The following is a 25019-nucleotide window of genomic DNA, read 5'->3' on the forward strand; positions in this document are numbered from 1 at the left end:
TTGTTTGCAGCAATTCTTATGCGCACACATACCGGCGTTGCTTTCTTTCAATATTATGTGTGTTGCCATTTTAACTAACGTAAACCCAAAATGATACACAAATTTTAAAAAAGATTCACACTATCATGATTTATGAATATTATAATATAATATAATCTGTTAAAGTTTTTTGTATCATGTATACATACAGACACTGTCAACCCAATATGCAAGGTTGTCACACTATCAACCCAATATCAAACCAATATGCAATATTATCAAACTCATGACAAATATGTAAATTTGAAACGTAAATTTAAATTATAAGCTCTCAAAAGAGTTTATCTCTATTAATAATTAATCTTTTAAAACATATGATTAAATAATTAAAATATAAAATATGATCATAATTTAATTTAAATATATTTCAAGTTTATATAATTGAAGTTAAATTTATCTATATTCATAAATTATTATACTCAACACAGAAATTTTAAAATAAAGCAACCTATTTTTGATTTTTTATTTTTTTATTAATATTAGTTTTTGTTTTTTATTGAATTGGGTCTTACCATTTTTATAAATTAAGTTTTGCATAGTATATACCTATCTTGCTTAACAAATTTATGAGTGAATTGATATGATTTTAATTATAAACTAAAAATTTAAAAACAAAAAATTTAAAAATTTAATTCATGAATTTAATCGAGTTTTATTCAATGTGAGTTTATGAGCAAGTTAATGTAATTTTGTAAGTTAAAAATGTAAAAATAAGAAATTTAAAAAGTTAATTTAAAAATTTGACAACAATGATTATATGCGTATGAAATGAATGTATTTTGATTAAATAAAACAAAAAAAATGCATTAAGAGTGCTTTCCTCTTATTATCCAAAAAAAAAATGCAGCAAGAATGGCGAAATATTATCTAGGCTTGAACTTTGAAAAGTCAAGCTCTGCGAACGAACAAACAAGCAAGTAAAGATATTCAAGATCACGAGAGTAGTTTTTCTATGCTGGTTGAATATAAAATGGTCGCAATCAAAATGAAGAGAAATCGATTGACTAATCTTTCCAAACCATTTCATTTACTTAATAATGTTATTAATATTAATTTATATGATCACGGTATTAAATTCAAAGTGCTGGTTGAAAATGCCGTGACAACTTTTTTCAAAAGGTGATGAACAAATATCTGGAATTTGTAGCGTTACTGATGAGAAGAGATATAAGATTTTTAAGGTTTAAGTATTTTTAATATAAAAATACCATTTAGAATTTAGAATTAAAACAGCGTGAGGAAAATCTAAAAGACAATTTTCTAAGAGAATAATTTATGGTAGCTACTCTGTGACTCCGTGAAAGCTTTTTTTTTTTTTTTTTTTTGGCCCGTCGAAAGCTGGCATTTAAGGGAAAAATAAAAGAGGCGGAAGAATAATTGAAGGGGAAGAATTTCAGAATTTTCTAAGTTCCCTTGTGTCTTGTTGCATAGATTCGCGTCCAGCCTTTAAATGCATTACATCTCACGCTTCATTCATTCCTGTGGCTTGGCAGCTGTGGAAGTTGTAGTGTAATCAAATATATCAATTTATATATAATTGAATATAATAAAATTAAGTAATTTTGTGCATACTTGAGGAATCAATTAATTGCTTGAGAAAGCTCGATTATCTTGAGTGTAAACATATACACAACCTACTAAACTTCAGAGTTTTCAGAGAATGCAGAGATAATAAAATAGAGAAAAATGTATCGTGTGTTTATAGTTATCGACTGATCAATTTATAAGGATCAAATCAGTAACCGCCTTATTAAATAATTATATTCTATTATTTTTGACTCAGTCAATTAAGAGATAGAGAATAACTGATGGCTACTGGATTGTGGGTTGGGCCTCTGCCTATTAAGCTCACTTGTGTGGTTTACCTATCACGATCCATATAAAATTATAAAGATCAATTTGTTTGAACTTATTAATTAATATTAATCCATAAACAAATATTTCAATAATCAGTGTAAATGGAAATTGATGTGTTTTATGCTTTCGTTACTGAGAGATGAAAAGGAATTGGGTGTGTGGGTTAGGAAAACAAAAACCGATTATTTTTAAAAGCAATTCAATCCACTGTATCTCCAAACTTCAGTTAAAAAGTTTGGTTATTTATATATTTATATATAATAACCTTGTTAAAAATGACCTACCATTTACTCTCACACAGGAAGAATTTTAATTGTTGGTAGATCCACTCCATGTGCTCAAAAAAGAGAGAGAAGTATGAATCTACTTTCTCTACTATATATATATAGATACATGTATATAGATCATAATATTTATAATAAATCATATAATTCAGCCTAACTATTTAAATTTTATATAATTTGTTACCGAAAATGCATTTTTTACACTGCAACGGGAAATTTTTTAGGGCATTTAGTGGGATTCAACTGTAACGTCAATTATGACTTGCTATATGATCCCACAATATTCCCACTTTTTTATTAGCCCCTGTTTTTTTATTTACCCTGTATGATTACAAGTATCTCCTGTCTATTCTCTTTATCATTTTATGTTATTTGGCTTCTGTAGATTGTGAAAAGATGAACAAGAAAATAAATTTCAAAAAATAATTTTATTGATACACACAAAAGTAATTAAAAAAATATTATTAAACAATTAGTTAAAACAATCATGGGTTATGCGATATTATATTAGCCTGGATAAATAACTTCAAAAATCAAACCAGTGATAGATATTGGCAAATTGTAGAAACCTTTAAATTTTGAGACAACGTCCCTTAGCGTTAAAGAAAAGACAAGTCCAACTGCAAAAACGAAGTTCTATTCTATTGTACATAACAGTGACAAAGATACTTGCAAGTCTTTGATGTAACTTTTTTTCTTGCTTTTCTGTTGTTTTAGCTGGTGTACACAGTTCATTGGCTTAATGATATTCCCATTTCCACTCAAAAAAACAGTGACAAAGAAAATATAGAAAAAAAATGCACTTATATGATGACAACGAAAAGCATGCAGGTTCCATCAACAAAGACAACCTTTTGATAAAGTTAGATAGATTAGATAAATTGAACCAGACGCAAAATGTTGGATCTTTTTAGTTTTTTTTCCTCTTTCTTTTCCCCTTATATCGTCTCCTTTCTTTCTAGTATCGGGGGGTTTTTTTTTTTTTGTTTGAAATAGAATGTGAATATCCTCAATTCATATCTCTCATTGTCAAATTTGAGCGTAGACATTTGTTATAACTTTTTAAAATAAGACGTAACCATCTAAATTGTTTTTATTTGTGCCATAATTTTGTTAAGAATTCCACTTAACTACAGTAAAAAAAATGTACTTATGTTTATCCTATTTTGTTTTAAATATTAAATTATATACTTATTATCTAATTTTTAAAAAAATTTTATTTACTTATTTTCTATTTTTAAAACTAATTACGATTTTTTTTAAATTTCACTAAATTAAATATAATTTCCCTCAGTTTTTACAACTTTCAAAAATATCTATTGAAAAAGAGATTACGAAAAAATTGTTCAGACTTCAATCTTGTCAAAACTACATATATTTTTAAAAATCGACACAAACTTTAATTGAAAATAAAAATTATATTTTTTTTTCAGTAAAACTCAAGAGATCTTTCATTATTTATTATTCACGTTGAAAAAGAAAATTTCGCAACTTTAAACAATTCAAAGGAAATTTGTATACTTTATTTTTTATTTAAGAAAAAATTCATGTAAGTTTAAAAATAAAAAAAGCCATGTAATTTTAATAAAATTTTAAAAAATAAATATAATACTCCTTCCGTTAAAAAATGTAAAATATTTTTAATTAAATCTTATCTTTTAATAAAGTAGTTACCTATTTTTCAATTAACTCCATCTTTTCATATTTATTCTTATTAAAAATTTCATAATAAATATAAAGTCATTATAAAGGCACTTAAAAAAATAATGATTACATTTTAAAATATTAAAAATATTTTATATTTTTAAACATTTAATTTTTTAAAAATATTTAATATTTTTAAATAGAGGAAATATATTATTATAAATTTTTATATGAAAGTAGTAGTCAGGAAACTGTGGACTTGGTGCCGTCCAGTTTGAGAGGCAGTTGAAAAATGAAAAAGGAAAGGGGATATCCATTGAACATTCAAATTTCAAAAGAAAAAAAAAAACGGTGAGAGGGAACAAATTGAAAATGATTAAAAGTAGAAAGATGTCCCTCTCAGTGCCTTTCATATTTTTGAATTTGATTTAACATTTTGAAATATTAGTGTTCGTGACAATAAATTTTGTCAGGCCCTAGCAGTTAGACTTATGCGTCAGTCTTTGTCTAATCTCCCGCACGGAATTTTCAAGCACTTACACCTTCCTTTATTTTAACTCTGCCAAAGAAAAGAAAATAAAAAGTAATACCACGAAATTTCAAGAGGTCAGATTAATTGATAGAAATTCATGGCATCTTTTTAATTTAGTGTCTTTGTTTATATGAAGAATGTTAGTATATTAAAATTTTAAATAAATTACAAAATAACTGCTTTTGGATTTCACCAAATCTTATCTCAAAACAATCTCAAGAAGGCACAATTTACTTTATTTTTCTTTTCTTGAAGAGGGTGCCTTTGGGTCCATCCAAAAGTGAGAAAGACGTTACGTATAGTATTATTTTCGGCCAATGATATAATGTAGTATTTGAATTTTGAACTCCAAGATTCTAATGCTGTAATTAACTTCAGTTTATAAAACAGTATCTTGGGCCTCACAATGGCGTCTTCTTTCTTTTCTTTTCTTGTTTTTGCTTTAACTTTTAAGAAAAAATTACAGCCAATCCCCTTTAAGAAGATAAGAACTAACAATAAATTTTATTAAAAAAAAGTCATATTTTATATTTTAACAACAATCTGTTTCACATTATTTTTATTTGTAATTAATTTTTTTGAAAGAGAATTGGCTATAATTCTCAAAAAAAAAAATGGAGGAAGGGCCTACTATAACTCATTTATATATAGACATTTCCGCTGAAAATTGAGGACGCCACAAAAAACAAAAAAAAAAGACGAGAGCGGGGGAATTTAAATTAGTGAAGCTTGGTTGGTCCGACCTAATCACCTGAGTCCTAAACGAGTCAAAGTAGTTCAGCTTATAACTCCTATGTTTTTATTTTTTTTTGACTTTTTTAAATAGAAAATGTCTAAAGCCATACACATCAATTAGTAAATTGTTTCGTGCTAAAAATGCATTGGCTGAAAATCTACCACTCTTGTATTCACTGATTCATTCCACGCATTGCATTCTTGACAATTTAAATGATGAAAACGTTGTACTTGTTGGCCAAAAAATGGAATTTATATGCTGTTTTGAGCACCTACCCAAGTTTACAATATCATGAATAGCAAATTGAGCAAGGGGTGGCAGCGCAGTTGACCTTGAAGGACGTCCATGATGCTATTTTAGACTACAGAATGGCACTAGGTGACTGAAATTACTCAATTTAGTCCTGAAGATTTGACAGAAACCATAAAATTCAAGTGACGTTTTCATCTGCTCAATTATCAATCAGATAAGAGGAACTTAAATTAATCAAATATGGAACATATATTGTATAAAGTTTGCATGGATTTTAGTATATTGTGAACGTATATCACATAATATTAAAAAAAAAAAAAGAATGAAAACTTGGAAAGGCCATGGCCATGCTGGTTGCCCTTTTAACACCAGTTAAGCTTGAGGCACAGCACAGAAGCAAAATACTTACAAACAAAAGCTAGGTAAAATCAATGCCAATCAACAATCTCTCCAAGTGAGGCGGACCCCACCCCTTCCCATACTTCATGGAAGCCCACTTCCTCGTTGTCAACACCTTCCATGTCGCAGTCCCACCATCCACAGCCATTTTTATCTATTCAACATGAAAAATTAAGCAATAATGTCTACTGAGGTTTTGAAACACTTTCACCAGATACAACGCAATTTACATGTCCAAATGCAGATGGAACATACAGTGATTGTAAAGCGGTCGGGGCCTTTTGTTGCTTGAAGAATGAGCAGTAGTTCTTCTAATTTGCTTTCTAGTTGATTCACCTCCAAGAATTACCACTTGCCTTTTAACGGTCTGGTTCTCACTCAGTCCTAGCAGCACACAGAATAAGAAGGTCCAAGACGAAACCAAAATGCAAAATGAATAAATTCTTAGAAAAGGGGGTAGCATTTTTATCCTATATAGACTTCGCAAATTTGAAAGAAAATCTTAGACATCCTTTTGTTCTCAGACTAAGAATTGAGAGCATAGTGTCACGGGGCTAGTCTTTCGACCCGTGCGGCACTTAGACAACCTTCACTGGAAGTCGCTAAGTAAGCCTAACTCGTATGAAAGGAGGATGCTTGGCTAAGAAGAGGAAAGGGAAAGCTTGAAGGCAAAGGAGAGTAGAGAGAGAATGTGAGAGTTCTATAGCTTTGAGAACTCAAGGATGATTTACAAATGAGGAGGGGTGAGGTATTTATAGGCCTCCCCTTGGATCTAGAATGTTCCCACCTCCTTAATGGACGGTGGAGATTAAATCTATCCTACGGTTACAATTGATTCTCTAGAATTCTCTTAACAAATATCTAGATATTTTAATGGAAGAATCTAGAGACAATATTAAAATATTGAGGCTAGAGTTGTGTAGGCTTCTCTAGAATGTTCTTGCACTATCTAGCACTCTTAAGGTTAGCTGGGAGCCTTCTGGAGGGTTCTGGAGCATTCCGGACCTCTTTAACCTTGTGAAAAATGACGAAACGTGACAATAGGCTGTTAATATTTATTTCTCCACCGGTTCATGCAAGGGCCTTTGCATAAAATGGCACTCAGTTTACCAAAAACAATGAAGTTATCCGGATGACAGATTCTATGAAGATTATATGCAAATAAGCAAAACCCAGTTCATGTTAGATTTATGTGCATTAGCTAATTATGTTCGAAGGCACATGCCTGCAAGAAAAAAAGAAAGCAGCAAAGAAAGAAAAGAAAAGAAAAGGCCTAGGCGTTCTTAATGTTTTCGTGAGTGTGAAGTTGTTAAAAAATATTTTTTACCCAAAAAAATTGTTCAAGGATTTTAACAATCAAAATCCACCAAAATTCAAACTTCCAAGCTTGTGGATTACGATCTGCTTGAGCTCACAAAACAGTAAAAAACACAAGATATTTGAACACTATACATAATACTTAGATGAGATGCCAATCACAAATATGCAACTATCGTAGCTGTCCCTGTATTCAATGAATACAATCGTCACTCAGGGTAATCAGAATTGAAAGATAACCTGTCGAAATGGTTTTCCAGCAACAGCATAGGCAAATACAAAACTACGTATGTTTGAAGTTCCAACCTAACTCATATTTCAGGCTAGACAAACTGGAAACAAATCTTAAATCATTTTATATAGCAGAAGTGCCTATAAGAAGCCCATGAACAGGGAACACAAGAATTAAATCATAAACACATTCTTTAAGTTATGAAAAGAAAATAGTACCATCAATCGAAGCTATAGGAAATGACGCGAAAAAAGAGGAACAGAAGCAATTGTTATCATGACATATACACAGCACCCATATAATCACTTCACCTATCTCCCATCGAACAATCATAAAAATAAAATTTGAAAGAAAACAGCGATAAAGTTTAAGTAAATGTGCATCACACATGACACATGTTAGACACTTGGTTATTTCAGTTCCATCAGAGAATTGATCAAACCTCAGTTCTTTCTAGTCACTGCTAATCTGACATTAAATAACTCATGTACTCATCCTTCCGCAGTTTTCATTGAATACTATATCTTTTTTACACAGTTTAGTTACTTGTTGGAACAAAGTGACATTTAAACTGTTTGAGGCAGTGTAGTTGACCTAAAGATTTTCATAAGCTCAAAAGTCAAGAACAAGCCAAGAGTGAACAAAAGACAGTCATCTTTCAGCAAACATTCAATCTATACTAGCCAAAAAACATCCTAAACTTCAACAGATAGATGCACATAAAGGATCCTATACTAAACCTATGACACTTAATTCTCCCATTTTTATAGTTGTCCCCAAAGGAACCTATGATACTTGAACTTTCACAAAGATTGTTGTGAGAAAATCAACAGAGATTGTTATGCCTTGAATCACTGATTTAACCAAAGATGCTAATATCCGTTGATTCGTCAAGAAAATAACGGAGAAATAACAGCGCAAGGGAAAAATCCTTATCTCGAGGACTTTCTGCTTTAATTTATAGGGAAAGGAAGACAAACCTGCAAATGCATTCTTTCTTTTCCTTGACTCTTGCATATCATCTTCGACGGAATTTTCTGTCTCGTTAACACCACTTGGACCAATGAAATCTCCCTTCTCTTCATCATTATGCTTGAACTTTTCAAAGATCACTCTATCACTGATACTCTTTGTCTCTTTATCAACTTGTTCGATGGTCCCTACATCTTTAACTTCGGATATTCCTAAACCCAGAGGAGATAAAAAAGGCGTTGGTTTACCCTGTAACGAATAGGATAAATTATTTTTAGAGATTCAAACGCACAATGGAAGCAACAAATAAGCGTGAATTCAACAATTATCCGTCATTTCTTTTTAGTGATTCCAGTGAATCTATCTTTGAGACAAAACCCTAAGTCACCGACATCTCAAATTGAGGTATACCATTCCCTGCTTCCCCAAAGTTATTAGAAATAACTTTTATTCTCCGTGAAAATAAATAACAGGATTTTATGCATTCATCCGGAAATGGCTCAGCTAAGTATAAAATAAAAAAGTAAAATACGAAACAGAAAGCCTAAGATCACCTGAATTCTTCCGAGAACTACAGAAGATTTCTGCAACTTGCGATCGAGGAAGTCTGAAAGCGAGAAAGGGATGCTCTTGTGTGAAGCTTGTCTTCCCTCATTGCCTTTAAGATCGTTGGAACTAGTTGAACTAAGAGTTTCATCCCAAAATGGGAAAGAAAGGGTAAGACGTAAAGGAAACAGATACATGAAATTAAATAATCTATTAGAGGGAAGAGAGCGGGGTTTGTTGTGCTTACGAATCAGAAGGGAGCTTACGGAATGTTGAATCAATTGATAGCTGGCCAAAGACCCTAATCGGTTTCTGTAGTTTGGAGATCATATTCAGGAATACGATTGAAATGCCAAGTGCTTTGTTCTGTCCAGGCGTGGCGCTTGCTTGATACGATATGGCGGAATAATGACGAAAATTTGAATGAGCATTGTATTACGCGCCAAATCCCAAACCCACAAAAGGCAAGTGCAGAATTCTTTTTTTTTTTTTTTTTTTTCAGTTTGAGCCTTGAGGTTTACTGGTTTTGCCGTTTAGGTTCCTGGTTGTCACGTTATTATTGTGCTTCTTTTTTCCTTTCCCTCAAAAACTTCATTATTCTGCCCAAAAATATTTTCGTGTGGCTCTCTACGATATTATATTTATATTTAATTATTGCCATGTTTGCAATCTTAAATTTAAACAGTTTTGAATTTGCAAATCCAAGTTTGAGCCAAGGGAAACTAATGTAATGTTTAATATACGAACTTAAAAAAAAAGAAATAGAAAAATGCATTGCCCTACAATAAAGCAATGATAAGATAGTGTAGTTTTTAATTTTCTTTAAAAAAAATTTTCATATACCATAATACCAAATATTACGCAAGTTTAAAAAGCAATTTCAGTTTATGAAACAAAAATTTCGAAGCAGTTAAATTCAATTTACGTTGAATTCAATCATAAAAATAAAAGTTGCATAGTTGTTACTACAGTGTATGCCTGACTTTGAAATTATGCATAGAAATGAAGGTTGGTTGAATAATTATAAAAAAATGACAATATATTCGGAATCTTATTTGATAAAGATGTCATCAAAGATAATACTGCTATGAACCCTTTATATATATATATATATATATATATATACTGGCTAACATGAACTTTATTTTTATTGAAAGACTTCATTAAGTCGAAACCAATGACTATGTAGCTAACAAAAGGAGTTCTCCACGATTTAATTCAAAAAATATGATAGAATAAATTGAATTTATTCACCGATAATTCATTTAGCACGTAGGGACAATGACAAGTGGCCTTAATTTGTCACATTTTGATCCAAAGAGGATGTTTAATTTGACCTTAAAAAGAGTAAAAGAAAATGCAATGAAAGCAATACTTTTTTATGATTGTTTCTTGACGAGGAAATTGATACCAGTCAGCGTAACAGAACAAATACCATTGTGCGGCACATGTAACTGTTGAGTATCGGCACTAATTATAGAGCTAAGTTGTCTTACTTTAAAGAAGGTGCTTATAAAAATACTTTCGTAAAAGATACGTTAAAAGATTTTTTTCAAGAATTAAAAGATAAGACTTATATAAATTCATTAAATTTTAATATCAAAGTCATTGACAAAAGTATGGAAAGAATTGAGATGTTAGATTTAAAAAAAAATCCGTTAATGATGTTTTTATTGAAATAACTTGCAATGAATAATTTAAAATTAGAGTTTATTCCATATTTTTATGACATCACCCAAACCGCATATAATTAGCAACTTCTAGTCCTTCAACTGATGGTTTCAAGCATTTGCATGTTGGTCAAACAAAAGGCCTATATAACCCACTATATAAAATCATTTACATAATTGCGGAAAGCATAGCCATCACATTAGAAATTCACGAATACGAACAGGCCTCTTGACAGCGTTGGTGAAACCCTGCATAAGAAAAATAAAAGTTAATGACCTTGTTTTCTTGTACAAAAACTAAAATAAAAACGAAGAGCCTCATGTTAATGATACTTTACTGTGATGCATGATAAGATGAAAGCAATTAACCATTCAAGTTAAGCGACCAAACAAAAATTAAAGTTACGTTTGTTTATTAAGACAAGGAATAGATTAAAAAAAAAAATCAAAACAAACATGAACTAAATCACTCTTACTCCCATGACAAATATAATAAAACTCACTAATATATACTACACATGTGAAAATCATCACATCGTCCAAAAATCTTATGAATTATGATTCTCAACTCCATGAATTAAATTACTTCTTCTCCCTTAGAATGTACTCACCTATCCCATTTAATCATCTTTTTTTTACAATAATTTTTTCAATTCATTCCATTCATTTTCTTTCTAGTAAGCAAATGAGGCCTAAGTAACTTTTTTATAACCATCCTTCTCATGTAAATAGACAATAAGTACCACAATAGACGTGGTTTCAATCAGCCGCCAAAATGATGGAAAACATGAAGTCAATAATCTTCCCAGCTTGATGAAACACCTAAAATGGAAGGTCTGGATACCAAAATTTCACTCAGTTTTGAAAGAGTCAACACGAATTTAAGTACAATGAAGAGCATGAGAATCTACACGAATTTAAATACAACTTTTTTGCATCACTATCAAAAACAAGATTGCTATCAAGGGACCGTCAATTGCTATGGACTCATGTTTTTCCATTGTCCTTTCAAAAAGCAGAATGTATGCTATGTAAGATTATTTTCCAGACATATCCAATGCCCTTAAATGGTAACCTTCAACAACACGGACGATAATCTGACCATCTAAGTGTGAGGATAAAACAAATATGTACAGAACTTAGAATCTTGTTCATTACTAAAAACTCTATTAAAATAACAGCACCATACCTCGTTAAATTTGAACAGTAATGGGTGTAGAGCTTTCTCCAAGATTGCTTCTTTCTGTTCAGTTCTATCATCACTTTGAAAACCTTTATTATTCGACTTTCTAAACCTGCTCTTGAACCAAAGTAAGATAAACAGAAATAAATAATCATCAATCAAGAAAAGCTAGTCAACCACAGATCTGCTATATATATGTCACAATAAATCTTAATTTATCTTTGGCTTTAAAATGGTACAAGACCAAAGGTTGTCATTAACTGATTTCACATAATAGTTGCTTTGTCAGATTTATAGAGATTTAATGTACCATGCCAACAGTGGATGCCAAAAGGAATAATATGTTGATAAATCCCACGAAAACTAATTACATGATGCTCGTTTTCAATAGCCAACATATCTGTCTGTTTTCTTAAAATTTAAATGGGCAGCAAAACTAAAACATGTAAATTGCTGTACATGGATAAGAAATGACGGTTTCTGATGAATTGATAAGAATTTCTTATTAAAAAAATACAAAAATAACACTAAACTGATGCTTACAAATTACGATGATGTTTGACCAAAAAAAATTACGATGATGATGACTCAGTTTCAAACGCAGAAATATACACAGCACTTATGAGGAAGATTTACCTGTCAAAGAAGGAACCACTGGATGGCTTTCTCATCCTTCCTGTGTTTTGCGCTTTCATATTGTCCGCTGCCCCTTTATCAGGATGCGAATTCTGTGAAACTATAGTTGCATTTGCATTATTTTTCCTTGCTTTTGTGACATTACTTTCGTTTTGAATGTTTTTAGCAGAAACTGCAGCTGGGTGATTGATTTTGGATGATTGGGCATTGCTAGTTCCAGCCTCAATGAATTCAGGCCTTCCACTGCTGCTACCATTTCCTAAAGGTCTATCAATATTAACTTGCAAGATCTTTTGCTTTTCAACCTGAAACACGTGAGTTTGTGAGAAATTTGTCAGAGACTGAGTCCCCCTTGCATATGTTACCATACTTTAAAGGAAACAACGTGAACCAAAAAATGTTCTGCATTATACCTATTGTGGCTAAAACGAAGGATAACAATCCAAGCTTGCTAAGGCCTACGAAAAATCCCAGGGATAGAAAGGACTCGATGAAATTTCCAAGAACCAGATAGTTGTCACATTTCCTTTTTATGTTCTTTTGCTGTTTATATTTCACTATTTTAAATTTGATTCCCTGTGCAAAATGACCTCTCAGCCGATGGAAATAAAGCAATAATATAAAACAGTAAACTTGGCATAGATAAGCAGAATACGAAGGAGGAAAGAATATCTTCCTTAAATAAAGTAACAAAAGAAAATAAAACTAAAATTCCAACAAAATAAAGGGCATTAAGCTCACACCTCATGCACAAGAATCTGCTTGACAGCTAGAGCAAGCACATAATGATTTGAGGTATAATCCTGCACGTATATAGAGAAAAAAAAGTATCAAGTCAGAATCAGAATCAGGTACTTAACATTGAACATAGAAGTTGCGAAAAATGCTTCAAACCTTAAAATTGATGAAGTCACAGATTGGCGGATCAAATGATAATGTTAAGTGATCTGCTACTTCATGTCTCAGGCTATTAGGCAGCATATCTGATTTCATGTTCTTATATGTTACAGAGTAAGATACCATTGTGCTAACCAATTGAGCAAGATCATTTTTCTCTTTATCAGACAGCAGTTGTGATGCCACCTGAACAAAAATATTAAACACATTTGTCAGAAAAAGGAAACATTCTCAGGGATCAATCTAAAGGAGACTGATGACAAGCAAATCCAGAGTATAGATAAGTGAAGCCTGTGAGAGCTCTGACAACTCAGCTCAATTATCAATCACAGCCCTCAAGAACTACAGGTCTTTACACAAGCGCCATGAGTATAGAAGTTCAAAACCCAACTGAAACTCAATAATTCTTAACCCAATAAAGAAGAAATATATAAGAGCAAAATGTCATGGTCTTGGAACTTCATCAAATCCTAAACCATAAGAGCCTTAACATTGATCAACCTCTTAATCCTTACTAAGTCAGATGAACTCTCAAAGCACGCAAGATGAAGGAACAAAGGAACATAGAGTTTGGGGAATGTGACTAGTATCAACACCAAAGTATAGAACACATTGGTTGATGTTTCTTGGATGATTACAAATGAGGAGGGCTGAAGGTATTTACGGACCTCCCCAAATTTTAACCTTCCCACCTTCTTCATAAATGGTGGAGATTGATTGCATCCAACAATCTAGAATCACCCTCTTGATTGACCTACTAAGATATCTACAAAGAATCCTCTAGATATTACAAGAATATCTCTAGAATAAACAAGAGACATGTGCCCAGAATTTTCTAGACCAATCTAGCATTCCCTACATAATTCTAGAATATTTTGCCCAATCAAGAGCTGTCTGGCCCCTTCAAGAATACTTTGGCCCTTTCTGGAAGGTTCTAGATTCTTTCTAGCCTTCTTAACCTTGTAGAATTCGTGGGCCATCACAAGAAGTTGGATGATTTCCTCCAGTGCAATAAAACAAAAAAGCAAGGAATTACAGACTGTCAAAATATTTTCTTACTAAAATGCCACAAAGGAAGAATATGTTGTTTGACAACTGTCAAAATTGGCCAATGAAGACAGGATTTTAGGCTTCAGTTTTATTTGCTTCAATGTATAAGATGCGGCACTAGAAAGTCTTCCAGAGATGATTAGATCTGATAAACTAATAAAAATTTGAATCTACAAAAGACCTCAGATGAATCACCCCTCTGGACAAGAAATCTAGTTTGGAACTCAAAGCAATAAAAATAAGTGCATTAGACCAACACCACAATAAGCAGCTTTTCTCAGTGAAATAAATCAACTAAATAAATGGAGTAGTCCTTAACAGCAGGGCGAGATGTGGTGCACTCAATGAAATAAGACCATCGAAATATTGCTAGGCTAGTTTCAATTTGCTTTTAATGTAGATCATGCCAATGTGTTAGTTGATATAATTTTTCGTTTGACATGAATAAATCAAGCATAAAGGTGTTTAAGGGCCCTTCAAAGACAGGCACAATGGTTTCAAGAGCCCCCTATACTAAAAGCAAGGCCCCTCATCCTCCACCATTTTATTGTTAATTATTATCATGATAAAATCTACTCACATTGCTTTCACGTAATTCATAAGAACAAAACGGATTTAGTCAATTCAGCCAGTTTAAATTCCACTAACAGTTTTGAAATCAAATGATACGGCTTGAATATATGTAAAAGATATAAGTATGAAACAGTTACAAGAAAGAAGCACTTTGTTAGGTTATTCATCTTCAAAACAAACTTATCAGGTTCATACTGCTAGGGAGGGGAATCAATGCTCAAAATTTAGCAAATTTCAGTTTTCATCTTGGACCAGGTACTCATGTCCGGTGGCAGGTTATTGACAGAATCAAGATGGCTTATTTTGCTGATGGATGTGGAATCAGCTTTGGGAGCGGCAGCTAGTTGTTTTTTGCTGTTTGTTTTGTTTTTCTGATTTTGGGCCTTTCGGCCTGTTTCATGTACTGGGGGAAAAAAACCTATCAGGTCCCTTCTTCAGCCAAAAAGAAATCCATTTCTTCACAAAAGTTACTGTTCAAAAGAATAAAGTAAGACATACAAGAATCAAATGCCCAAGTATAGTGGATCTGCCTTTTGTTCCTGTTCGGTAATCGTAGAGAAGGAATTGGGAACAAGGAATAAATAAAATGACTAGTCAAAAATTGCATGAGCTGGAATCAGTTGATCACCGGTTTTATAGTTGGAGGGGACAGGATATGTAATAATGGAGAAATTAAGTCTTCCACAAAGGAACTAGCTGATAAGTGCCTTGCAATATATGGTGGAATTTTGTAGTGCCAAGTATTCAAAATGTCCATCTTTTCTGCCATCATTGCTCGATACCTGGACATTCACATACAACAGAGCAGTAAGACAATACAATCTCCAAAATTAAGTTCTACTAGCACAAGATATACCTTTGGTAGGACCTTGGCCATTCAATGTTTGGCTTCTGAATTTGAGCTACTAGTCGATGTATTGTAATTGCTATGGGTGGCAAGTAAACTGAAGAAAAGAAAGAGAGAATGAAGAGTGTGGTTTTATTTTTGCAATAACATTTACATGGGCAAGGTAGTCTTTTACCCAGAAGGGGAACTTGTTGTGTACGCATGATATATTGATGCAGTAGATCAGAAACTCCTAGACTATTCAAGCACTTGACCTTCAACCAGATAGAGTTCAAAATCAAGCTTCCCACAGAATATATAGAATCACTGTAATGTTCGATGGGCAGTAAATGCTTACAGTTTTCTGCATCACTGGGTCATGATAATTGAGATGTAAAATGTTTTCATGAATTCCATCAAGAATCAAGTCATAATCACCACTGCACATTAATTGGCAAGCACTAATGAGCATGCATTATTTTGAACATTAGAGGACAAATGATTTTCACAGTAATTTATGACATACCGGCTTGATACAATGGAGTACAAGGAGTTAACTTCAAAAAGCATGCTATTGTCATATTTTCTTTCTGTCTTGATTTTTTTCCTTTGAAAAACCTAATGAGAGGAAAACATCCAAGAAAAAAAATGTGTTGAAATTTAATACTCTGGGACTCTTAACAATTTCAACAGGCTATAGCAAATCACCTCCTTCCAAATGTCTAGAACATTCTTTGACATGTCTTTCCGGCCAACCACTTGAGAACCAATATCAAACTGAGCCATTAAAGCACGTGATTGTCAAGAAAGCACTAAATAGATAAAAAGTTTCACAAAAAGATAAAAGACAGAGTTCTTTCAAGCTATTAAAAGGCACCCTACAATTCTAAGAATTAGGGCCCAAAGCCTTAGTAAACCCGATAATAGAATTCTTCACGATATAAACTTAGATAAAAAAATTATTGCAGCTAAAAATGTTTTCTTTATAATCAATAAAAGAAGCCAACACTAGGCATGTTTTTAGATGTATACTCCCTCTAATATGTTAGATAATCCTCCAAGTTTTTCAATAGCAAACATCAGCAAATGCCAGGATCAGATTAGACATTCTTTCTCGTATTATAGTATTTTTAAGGCAGAAGTTGTGAGGAAAATATGGAAACAGATATTTGTGATTAACTAGCGCCATGCTTGCCTAAAATTTTGCAACTATAGCAGACAAACAGCCGGTGAATAAATATATAAATATTGCAAAATGCTATCACAACTGTAAGTTAGGATTGATCTATGGCTTAAAACAAAAAGATATTTCCATGCAGCATAAATGCATAATCATCCTATATGAATTGACGAGTCCCAGAATTTTCTTCTGAATTGCTTGTTCAGATGAAAATGAGAAAGTCTTACCACATTGAGGGTTTCTTTCTTCTTGCTGAGAAATTGGAGGGTATTTAAGCATGAACGTATATCACATTCTGTAAAGCAATGCAAAGAAAAAAAATAAAGAATCAAAATTGTAAGGTTAACTTGTAAAATCTAAGCTGCAAAAGTCATGATAACACCTACAGACATCACCGAACAAAAGAATTAGCAAGGATTGTCTGCGCATTATGTGGGAATGATTTTAACAAAATAATATTAACTTTTCATTCAATTTGCAAACCTCAAAAAAGGAATAAAAAGATGCAAGAAAATCGACCTGTATATTCTGCTAGGGCAGTAAGTGCAATGGCATTAGCTTTCATCCCCTCCTTGTTACATATGTATTTGAGCCTGCAGCCATTAAAAAGAAAAAAATGCATAGAAAAAAGTTATTAAATGCCTTGCTAGTCACAATAAGTTACAATCTAGTATATTTCCCTTTTTTGGTGACAATCTAAGCTGGTGAATTTCTAGTGGAATACAAATAAAACCCTCCCGTGCTCAATTATCTATATCCTGTTCTTTTTTTGATAAACTATAACCTTTCCTCAAGATATTTGGATGGCACACTCTCCCACATCAGCTTGGTAAAGAGAAGTAGCATCTCCTCTAACCAAGCCAAACCATCTGATTAAAATTATCAGTATCTTAGTTAACATATGTGTTCTTTGGCTTAAAAAAAAAAAAACCATACCTGCGTTCTTATCTTATACAGCAAGCAAGTAGAGATGGAAATTATAACCCAATCATTTAATCAACTTGGTTTAACTTTATTACAACCCAACTATACCCAGAAATTTGAAATAATGGATGTAAAGGTAGAGTCATTGGCCAAACTTCTTAAGTATTGATTTTTGTGGGTTAACCCATGGATAACTCCTCATTGCCTGATTCTTTGTGATTGTGAAATAAACTATTATAACCTAACAAAATCTGAAATGTATTGATAAAAAAATTACATCTATAATAGCTTTATGAAACCTATGTTGGTGAGGTGAGTTCAAAAGGAGTTAATTTTATCAAATTGATCAAACAACTCAAAAATGATTATTAGAAAAATGGTAAAATGATCCAAAAGCAGCGAACAGTTGCACTATATAATTTAATAAATAAATAAGAATATTAGATACATACAGTGGGTTGAAGGGTGGATTAGGGCTAACCCTAATAAATAGGTCAAGGGTCATTTGATAGCCTATCAAAAGTTTTAAGTGGATAAATGGTTAAATAGGTCACAAATGATCCAATCATTTGCCATCGATACCTACAAGTAACATCAAGAGACTATCGGAGTAGGAAGAAAAGAGATAACATTCTTGTGATTGACCCAGTATAATTAGAACCATAACCAAATTCAAGCTTGTCAACTACGAAATTAATATCATAAAATACAACAAATAGTTCTTAAATAGTAAAACTACACCTGAAACCATCTTAGATATGGAAAAAAACTGACATTTAACCATCACCTGCTTACCACACGACTGACTGTTGGTTGAACAAACATGTGAACCCTGCAAATAACATTTTCCCAGTATAAACACAGAGTATTGAATACAACGAAAAACATAACCGGCGCAGAACAAACTATCAAGCAGCATCACTAATATTCCAATCCTCAATGAAACCAGAAGCCAATTCATGAAAAATTTTGTGAAGGAAAAACTTAGTCTACGTAAAAAAAAATATTAGTATGATACAAAAGTGAACTGAGTGCACAGACTTACTTTGCTACCTGACGCAATGGTCTCAGGGCAGGGGCATATAGGTCATTGCAGATGCAAATTACCTATATTGACAACCCATATTAATACTACAAATGACCACCTAGTGATAACATATGAGAATTCAGCATATAAATCTCACAGGTCTTGACAGTGATGCTTTATTATGTCCCTTCTTTGAGGACCTCCTTCCCAATTGCTCTTTTGCCAAATTTTCCTTTCCCGCATCAGACTTCTTTTCAACAGAAACCTGCATGAAGCGGAAATACTTAAGCTACATGAATTCCCACAATAAACCTTTTCAACAACAGTCCATTGTAGTACTTTTTGGCGGAGACAAGGTACATAAAGTTTGGCATTTTGTGCAATTTACTTAGAAGAAGAAATTTTTAGTAGGGATAGCAAAGATATAAAAATTAGAGGGAAGCTGTTAGAACTCAACAAACAGGGTAGACAAATAAATCTTTATCTAAGTCTGAACAAGGATCTCATACAAACTAGATAAAGCCAGGGAAGGAGAATCTCCAAATTATAAGTCGGAAAATATCCATAGATTTCCCATATAATGTCTTACAAATATATAAAACCAAAAAGCTACAGTCATAACCTAAATTGGCAGTACACACATACTAATATCCTAATTACTTGACAACTCAGCACTCTTAAGATAAGAAATGTAAACTACAATGATAAATTCCTGACAACACATAAAATGGTAGTTATTCAATATGAATGAATAAATCCCTTATCAACTAATTCCATTGTTGCAATCTGACTTGGATCTCTCTTGCACCTTTTATATACTAATAACGGACTCCTATCAGAAGCCAAGAGATCCACTGAAAAATATAACAGAGAGCCAAAGGTGTTAAAAGTTTAACAAAGATGTGTGATCTCTCAAGCTTTACATATAAGAAATGAAGACTCCAAAGAGAAGACACGTGCAGTCCTAAAGATAACAATGCAGGGACAAAGATAAGCCCTTAATGATGCAGGCATTTGGCTCCAACCAGATATACCAGACTCGCAAAAACAATTGGAGTTTTATTTAGCTACATTCCAGCTTTACTACCAGCGCTAGTCTGACTTGTACAAGCTATTCCACTTATTGTAAAAGCTGTAAACTCCTAGTAAACATATTTGTATAAGTGAACATTATCACTAAAAACATTATGAATTTCAAGTTGTCTTTTGCATTATTTTTCATAGAAGAATTTCAAGTTCTCTTTAATTTATTCTCGTTTTCCAAGAGTAAATAATATGTAATTATAATAAGTATGAATCCTGACCACCACAAACTTGAATTTACCCGGAGAAGCACATTTGGATGCATAAAACCTGATAAGTATTCATTATCAACCTTTGTATTCTGATTTTGCACTATGTTTGTAACGGCAATGGTGTGAATGCAGCCGGTGAAATGAATGAATCAATGGTTACATGACAAGACAAAGCAAGATTCAACAAGCTTGATAGAAATAAGAATTTCAAACATTCAAGAGAGGAAAAACTCAACATGACTCCATCAAAGGTCTGATTAGACAAGTCTTATTGAAGGATATCAGTGATGGAAACAATCTATAAACTACCATCTTTAAAAGAACCTCCACAGCACCCTTTCCATCGGACAGAGCCCCATCAATTTCATCCACCACCTGAAAAGCAAACCATAAAGTCAATATTTTTTCAAGTCATGCAATACTGCTTGCTGCAAATTAAACATGTTCGAAGTCATAATCATACCAGGCACTTCGGTTTTGAATCAGACATGACAGAGTTCATCTGAACCACATCAAGGATCTTAGATTCAATTGTTGATGTACTACGATCATCACTAGCATTAACCTGCATAATTGAGAGATAAAGATAGATAGTAAATAGTGAAAAAGATAAAAAAAAATCATGTTTTGAAAGCCATACTGAATTACAATTTAGAGGTTGAATTATGACTAATCATTTTTGTTTTGTTAAAAAAAAAAGTATGTCACATATTTGATATAAAAATGACAAATGTAACTTCAAAAAAGAATTCTCATATATGTAATTAAATTGGATTATTTAAGAATTTTGCATTTGATATTTTTCTGTTAGAATATTTTAAACTATTTGATTAAAACCTCACTAGTGTAAAATTAGCTAAAAGGGTACAAAGTAAAAATACAATTTCAAAGCCACCTGAGGCTAGCTTAGATGGCAAGGGTGGGAGGAGAGGTGGGGATAGTGACTTGTGTTAAAATCCTCTAATGTGACCAAAATAATACATCTTTTAATTGATCTATTTATTATCTTAAACATATAGTATAAAATCATAATACACTATGAAATTTGGCTATAACAGTAAATCAGGGAATGCAACTTGAAAACTTATGCATGTTCATAAAACTATAGAACCATACCTCCACCACATGATATCCACAATGACTAGCAGCTACATGTGCAAGTGTAGTTTTTCCAAGACCCGGAGGACCACAAAGCAAAAGGATCTGGAGTTATTATGAATATAAAATCTTAGTAACCACTGCCTTTCAACAATCATCACTTAACCCAAGATGGTAAATAAAAAATGTAAATTAACTAATGAAACTTCTGCATAAAAAAGAAAAAGAAGCATGCAAATTGAATGTGTGGAGAATCTAAAAAGTTGAAAATATCCTTTCCATTGACAAAAATCGTACTTAAAACTCAGTGAATAAGGAATCTTTTGGGGGGGGGCATTTAAAGTCACCAACACCTTGCAACTAAAACAAATGATAACCAGTAATTACCTTCTGTTCTGGTGGACCAGTATGCTTTGCTTTCCTATTCAATATACCCTGAAAGCTATTTGAATTACCACTTTCATCCATGCTTCTAGAATGTCTATATCTCTTGTTACTCCATTTAGGGCCTCCACTCATTCTTTGAAATTTTGAATCTAAGGGTTTCTGATTTTGGACAATAGTAGAATGTCGTTTCAAGGCAGACAGAACTTCATCTGACGTGCTGCAAATATCAGATCCAAATACACTAGAATCCCATTGCTTCAACCACAGGAGTACCTGTCCTAGGACGACAATCAAATCAATTAGGGACAACAACTGAAAAGGAAGCTATAGAAAGTAAAATTTAACTAGAACATTCGTCATTAATGGGGTTTGAAATGCATGTGCTAAATATGTACCTCACGATTTGTATGTTCATCACTAAGAAGCTCAGTGAATGAATTTGGAGTGTATTTATCAACCCAAAGTTGCTCGTGGATGATTGGTTTTTCAGGAACATCCGGAACATTTTGGCATTCAGAACTAGCTTTCAATGTCTTCAGCATCATGAGAATTAGCATTAGAAATATCATTAAGTTATTTTTAATGAGAATCTCTAGAAGTTATTAGGGTAACAAACCAAATTTTTAGGCACTTCAAGCTGAGAAAAGACAATTTAAGATTGCAAACCTTAGTTAAAGCCTCTTGATCCAATTTTTCAAATAGAATATTAATGGGTTCTAATATAAGACCTACAAGCAGAAAAAATCCAAGTTATCGACTGCATCGAATAAGAAACTTTAAGAATATTGAACACGTTTTTATATGCATATGGATTCTTATCTAATGATAAGCATGGCAAGGAATTGACAAGGTCTCCATTTTTGGGTGCCTTATCAAAAAATGCAGTCTGCATGGTTAATGCATTGATGGTATCAGATCTCTAAATAAAGTTGAACTTCAGAAAAACAAATCATTCTTAAATTGCTAGGATACAAGAGCAATATGAGGAAATGTTATGATTTATAAGGATAAAGCAATGAGGCAATGGCAGAGAACCAGGCTACATTTGCTGCTTGCCTGCTTTAAGTTGCAACATATTACGCTCCCCCTAAAAAAAGGTCATCAACCTGGAAGCATCCAAAACTTTTATGATATTCCATTGAACCAGATGTATTACTAGAAAATTTTACTGCCATGAAATTTATTACTGAAGGCTATAGTAAAGATGATGTGAAGCAGGACTAGAGAACAAAAACAAAAAATAATGATGAACCATGTCTTCTGCTGATTTTCAAATATAACCCACCCGTGCATAGACAGCTATGATGCATGAAGATTTGAATTTGGATTTCAACAAATTCTCCATTTGGATATATAAAAGTCTATGGATTTAGATTTGATCAAAATCTAAATCCATGTTTTATTATAATTATAATTTCTTTGTAATTTTAAACTCCCTTTAAACCTTAGTTATTTGAAATTTTAGCTACTCTAACTATGTTTTTCACATTTGCCTCTCCTCTCATCTCTCGTTCTTTTCTTTCACCGATTGAAAAATAAGGGTAAATTCATATATAAAAGTCTATGGATTTAGATTTGATCGAAATCTAAATCCATGTTTTATTATAATTATAATTTCTTTGTAACTTTAAATTCCCTTTAAACCTTAGTTATTTGAAATTTTAGCCACTCTAACCATTTTCTTCACATTTGTCTCTCATCTCATCTCTTGTTCTTTTCTTTTACTGTTTGAAAAATAAAGGTAAATTCATCACTTTCAATTTTCTGTTTCTTCAAATCTCATCTCATCTCTGTTACACCCTTAAAATTTTTTACACTGTTTAAATAATGAATTTTAAATATCAGATTTTAAATCTAAAATTCAAATTCAAATCATCAATACAAGCACTGCTAAAAAATATCAATCATATCCAGGCCGACTATCAGTTTTCACATACAACGAATGTTTATAAAACCCAGGTGTTGCACGTCTAACGACCTTAGATATCTTTGAGAAGGCACGACACATGTCATGTAATACTTTCACTTCAAATATCTCATGACTGCTTTCAAGATGGGCCTTGAAAGATAAAGAATGTAATGCATCAGGAATGATAGTGTATGAAATCCTACCGTCAGAATTTGCTCTCACATTCAGTTTCTTCGATCTCTGGTCCCCTTCTAACCTATCTAACTTCGCATAAACCCTGTCGCCGTTGGGTGCAGTGACCGGTATACACTCTCCATCGATTTCCGACGCATACCTGGATAACATTTTCTCCTCCACAAAGCTCGCTTGTTCTCCCACTACAGACTCGCTACCCTTGGGTGGCGAGTAGCGAAGCCAATCCTCATTAGTCGCTCGTGCCGACTCGTCAGTCCTGCACCTTTTCTCCTCTGACAGCTCCGCAGCTTCTGAAAGTGATCCGTTGGGACTAACCGACCTTGATCGCTTGTGGCTGATGACTTGGATTTCAGAGTCAAATTGAAGATGTGGGGTTGATGGTGGTTGAACCGCTGGTGGCGCTTCTTGGTCTTCGTACGGGTAGGGTTCCGGTGGCTCCAGGTCTGGGTAGTCTTCGAGAAGACGAGCATTGGATTCCAGCAACTCCAGTTCTTCTGGAACAGGAATGTCCATATCCATGTCCATTTGAATTTGAGATGGAAGACAGCCGACGGTGACGAGAAACTTACAGGTTTCAGTTCGGAAGAGTGCGAAACGCATACAATCGAGAAAATAGCGGGCAAGAAATATTTTGGCGGGAAAGAACCGGGGCCGAAAGAGGAAGTTACGAAATTACGAAACTACCCCTGCTTCGAGGAGAGGGATTGTAAACCTCACGGCCAGTTTGCCTGTTGAGGAGGTTTTTTTTCTTGGGGGGACCAGTTAAGGAGTTACTTTTTCAAAAATTATCTTTTTGGCTCTATAATCTAACAATATATTGCCCCGTTTTTATTAGTATGATTACCGGTGGCTGATTTTGGGAGATTTGAACACCTGCGCAGTAGTAAAGACAAGGTAAAAAATACACTTGGGAAAATCAATCTACTAATATCAGATTGGATTGGGCTTTTAGCAATTTAAGTTGGGAATTAAAATAACCCAATTCTAGGGTAATTCATCATCTAAAATATTGCTTTGACCAGAGACTCCTTATTGTTAGAAATATTAAGACTTCTAACTTCAACTCTAGGTTGAAAAGGTTTTATTGTAATTCCACTTGATTTCTTGAAGAGGAGTTTAGTAATTTAGTAGGAGAAGTGTGGAAGGATTGTAATTGGCTCAAAGGTTTGCACAATTTTTCTGCTCGAGCTCAAGTTTGGAATAGAGAGAAAATTGGACATATCCCCATAAAGAAAAGATATGTTATAAGAAGGTTAGAAGGGATTGATAAAGCTCGGGTAAATAACAATAAAAATGGGTTTCACAAGCTAGAAAGACAATGTTGGGGTGATTACCGCAAGCTTTGTCTCTGAGAAGAGC

At 33.0% G+C, this 25019-nt stretch overlaps 2 protein-coding genes across 4 annotated transcripts; both read right to left on the reverse strand.

Annotated features, from left to right (window-relative positions):
• Positions 1-5554: 5554 nt before the first annotated feature.
• LOC129308280 (uncharacterized) lies at positions 5555-9308 on the reverse strand. The gene is made up of 5 exons (XM_054949351.1): positions 9058-9308; positions 8819-8948; positions 8273-8513; positions 5999-6127; positions 5555-5897 (listed from the first exon to the last, which is right to left on the reverse strand). Exons 1-5 carry the CDS (start codon positions 9138-9140, stop codon positions 5773-5775), a joined length of 708 nt encoding a protein of 235 aa, XP_054805326.1. The 5' UTR covers positions 9141-9308; the 3' UTR covers positions 5555-5772.
• A 1164-nt stretch (positions 9309-10472) lies between these two features.
• Positions 10473-24278, reverse strand: LOC129308225 (uncharacterized). Of its 3 annotated transcripts, none has more exons than XM_054949282.1 (23): positions 23669-24275; positions 22223-22284; positions 21952-22089; positions 21557-21829; positions 21188-21274; positions 20535-20636; positions 20381-20446; positions 18934-19041; positions 18795-18856; positions 18537-18581; positions 17345-17418; positions 17053-17120; positions 16354-16422; positions 16172-16263; positions 16004-16085; positions 15842-15920; positions 15676-15763; positions 15448-15601; positions 13194-13382; positions 13043-13102; positions 12300-12604; positions 11670-11780; positions 10473-10729 (listed from the first exon to the last, which is right to left on the reverse strand). In XM_054949282.1, exons 1-23 carry the CDS (start codon positions 24258-24260, stop codon positions 10681-10683), a joined length of 2955 nt encoding a protein of 984 aa, XP_054805257.1. In that variant the 5' UTR covers positions 24261-24275; the 3' UTR covers positions 10473-10680. The 3 variants fall into 3 exon arrangements, with proteins under 3 accessions (XP_054805257.1, XP_054805256.1, XP_054805258.1); XM_054949281.1 differs by having other exon boundaries at positions 11670-11775; positions 23669-24271; XM_054949283.1 differs by lacking the exons at positions 10473-10729; positions 11670-11780 and adding an exon at positions 12713-12875 and having other exon boundaries at positions 12468-12604; positions 23669-24278.
• Between the last annotated feature and the right edge of the window lie 741 nt (positions 24279-25019).

This window comes from Prosopis cineraria, unplaced genomic scaffold (genome assembly GCF_029017545.1).
Source record: "Prosopis cineraria cultivar Desert tree isolate PC_DT_omini unplaced genomic scaffold, ASM2901754v1 PC4, whole genome shotgun sequence".
Classification (NCBI taxonomy): Eukaryota; Viridiplantae; Streptophyta; class Magnoliopsida; order Fabales; family Fabaceae; genus Prosopis; species Prosopis cineraria.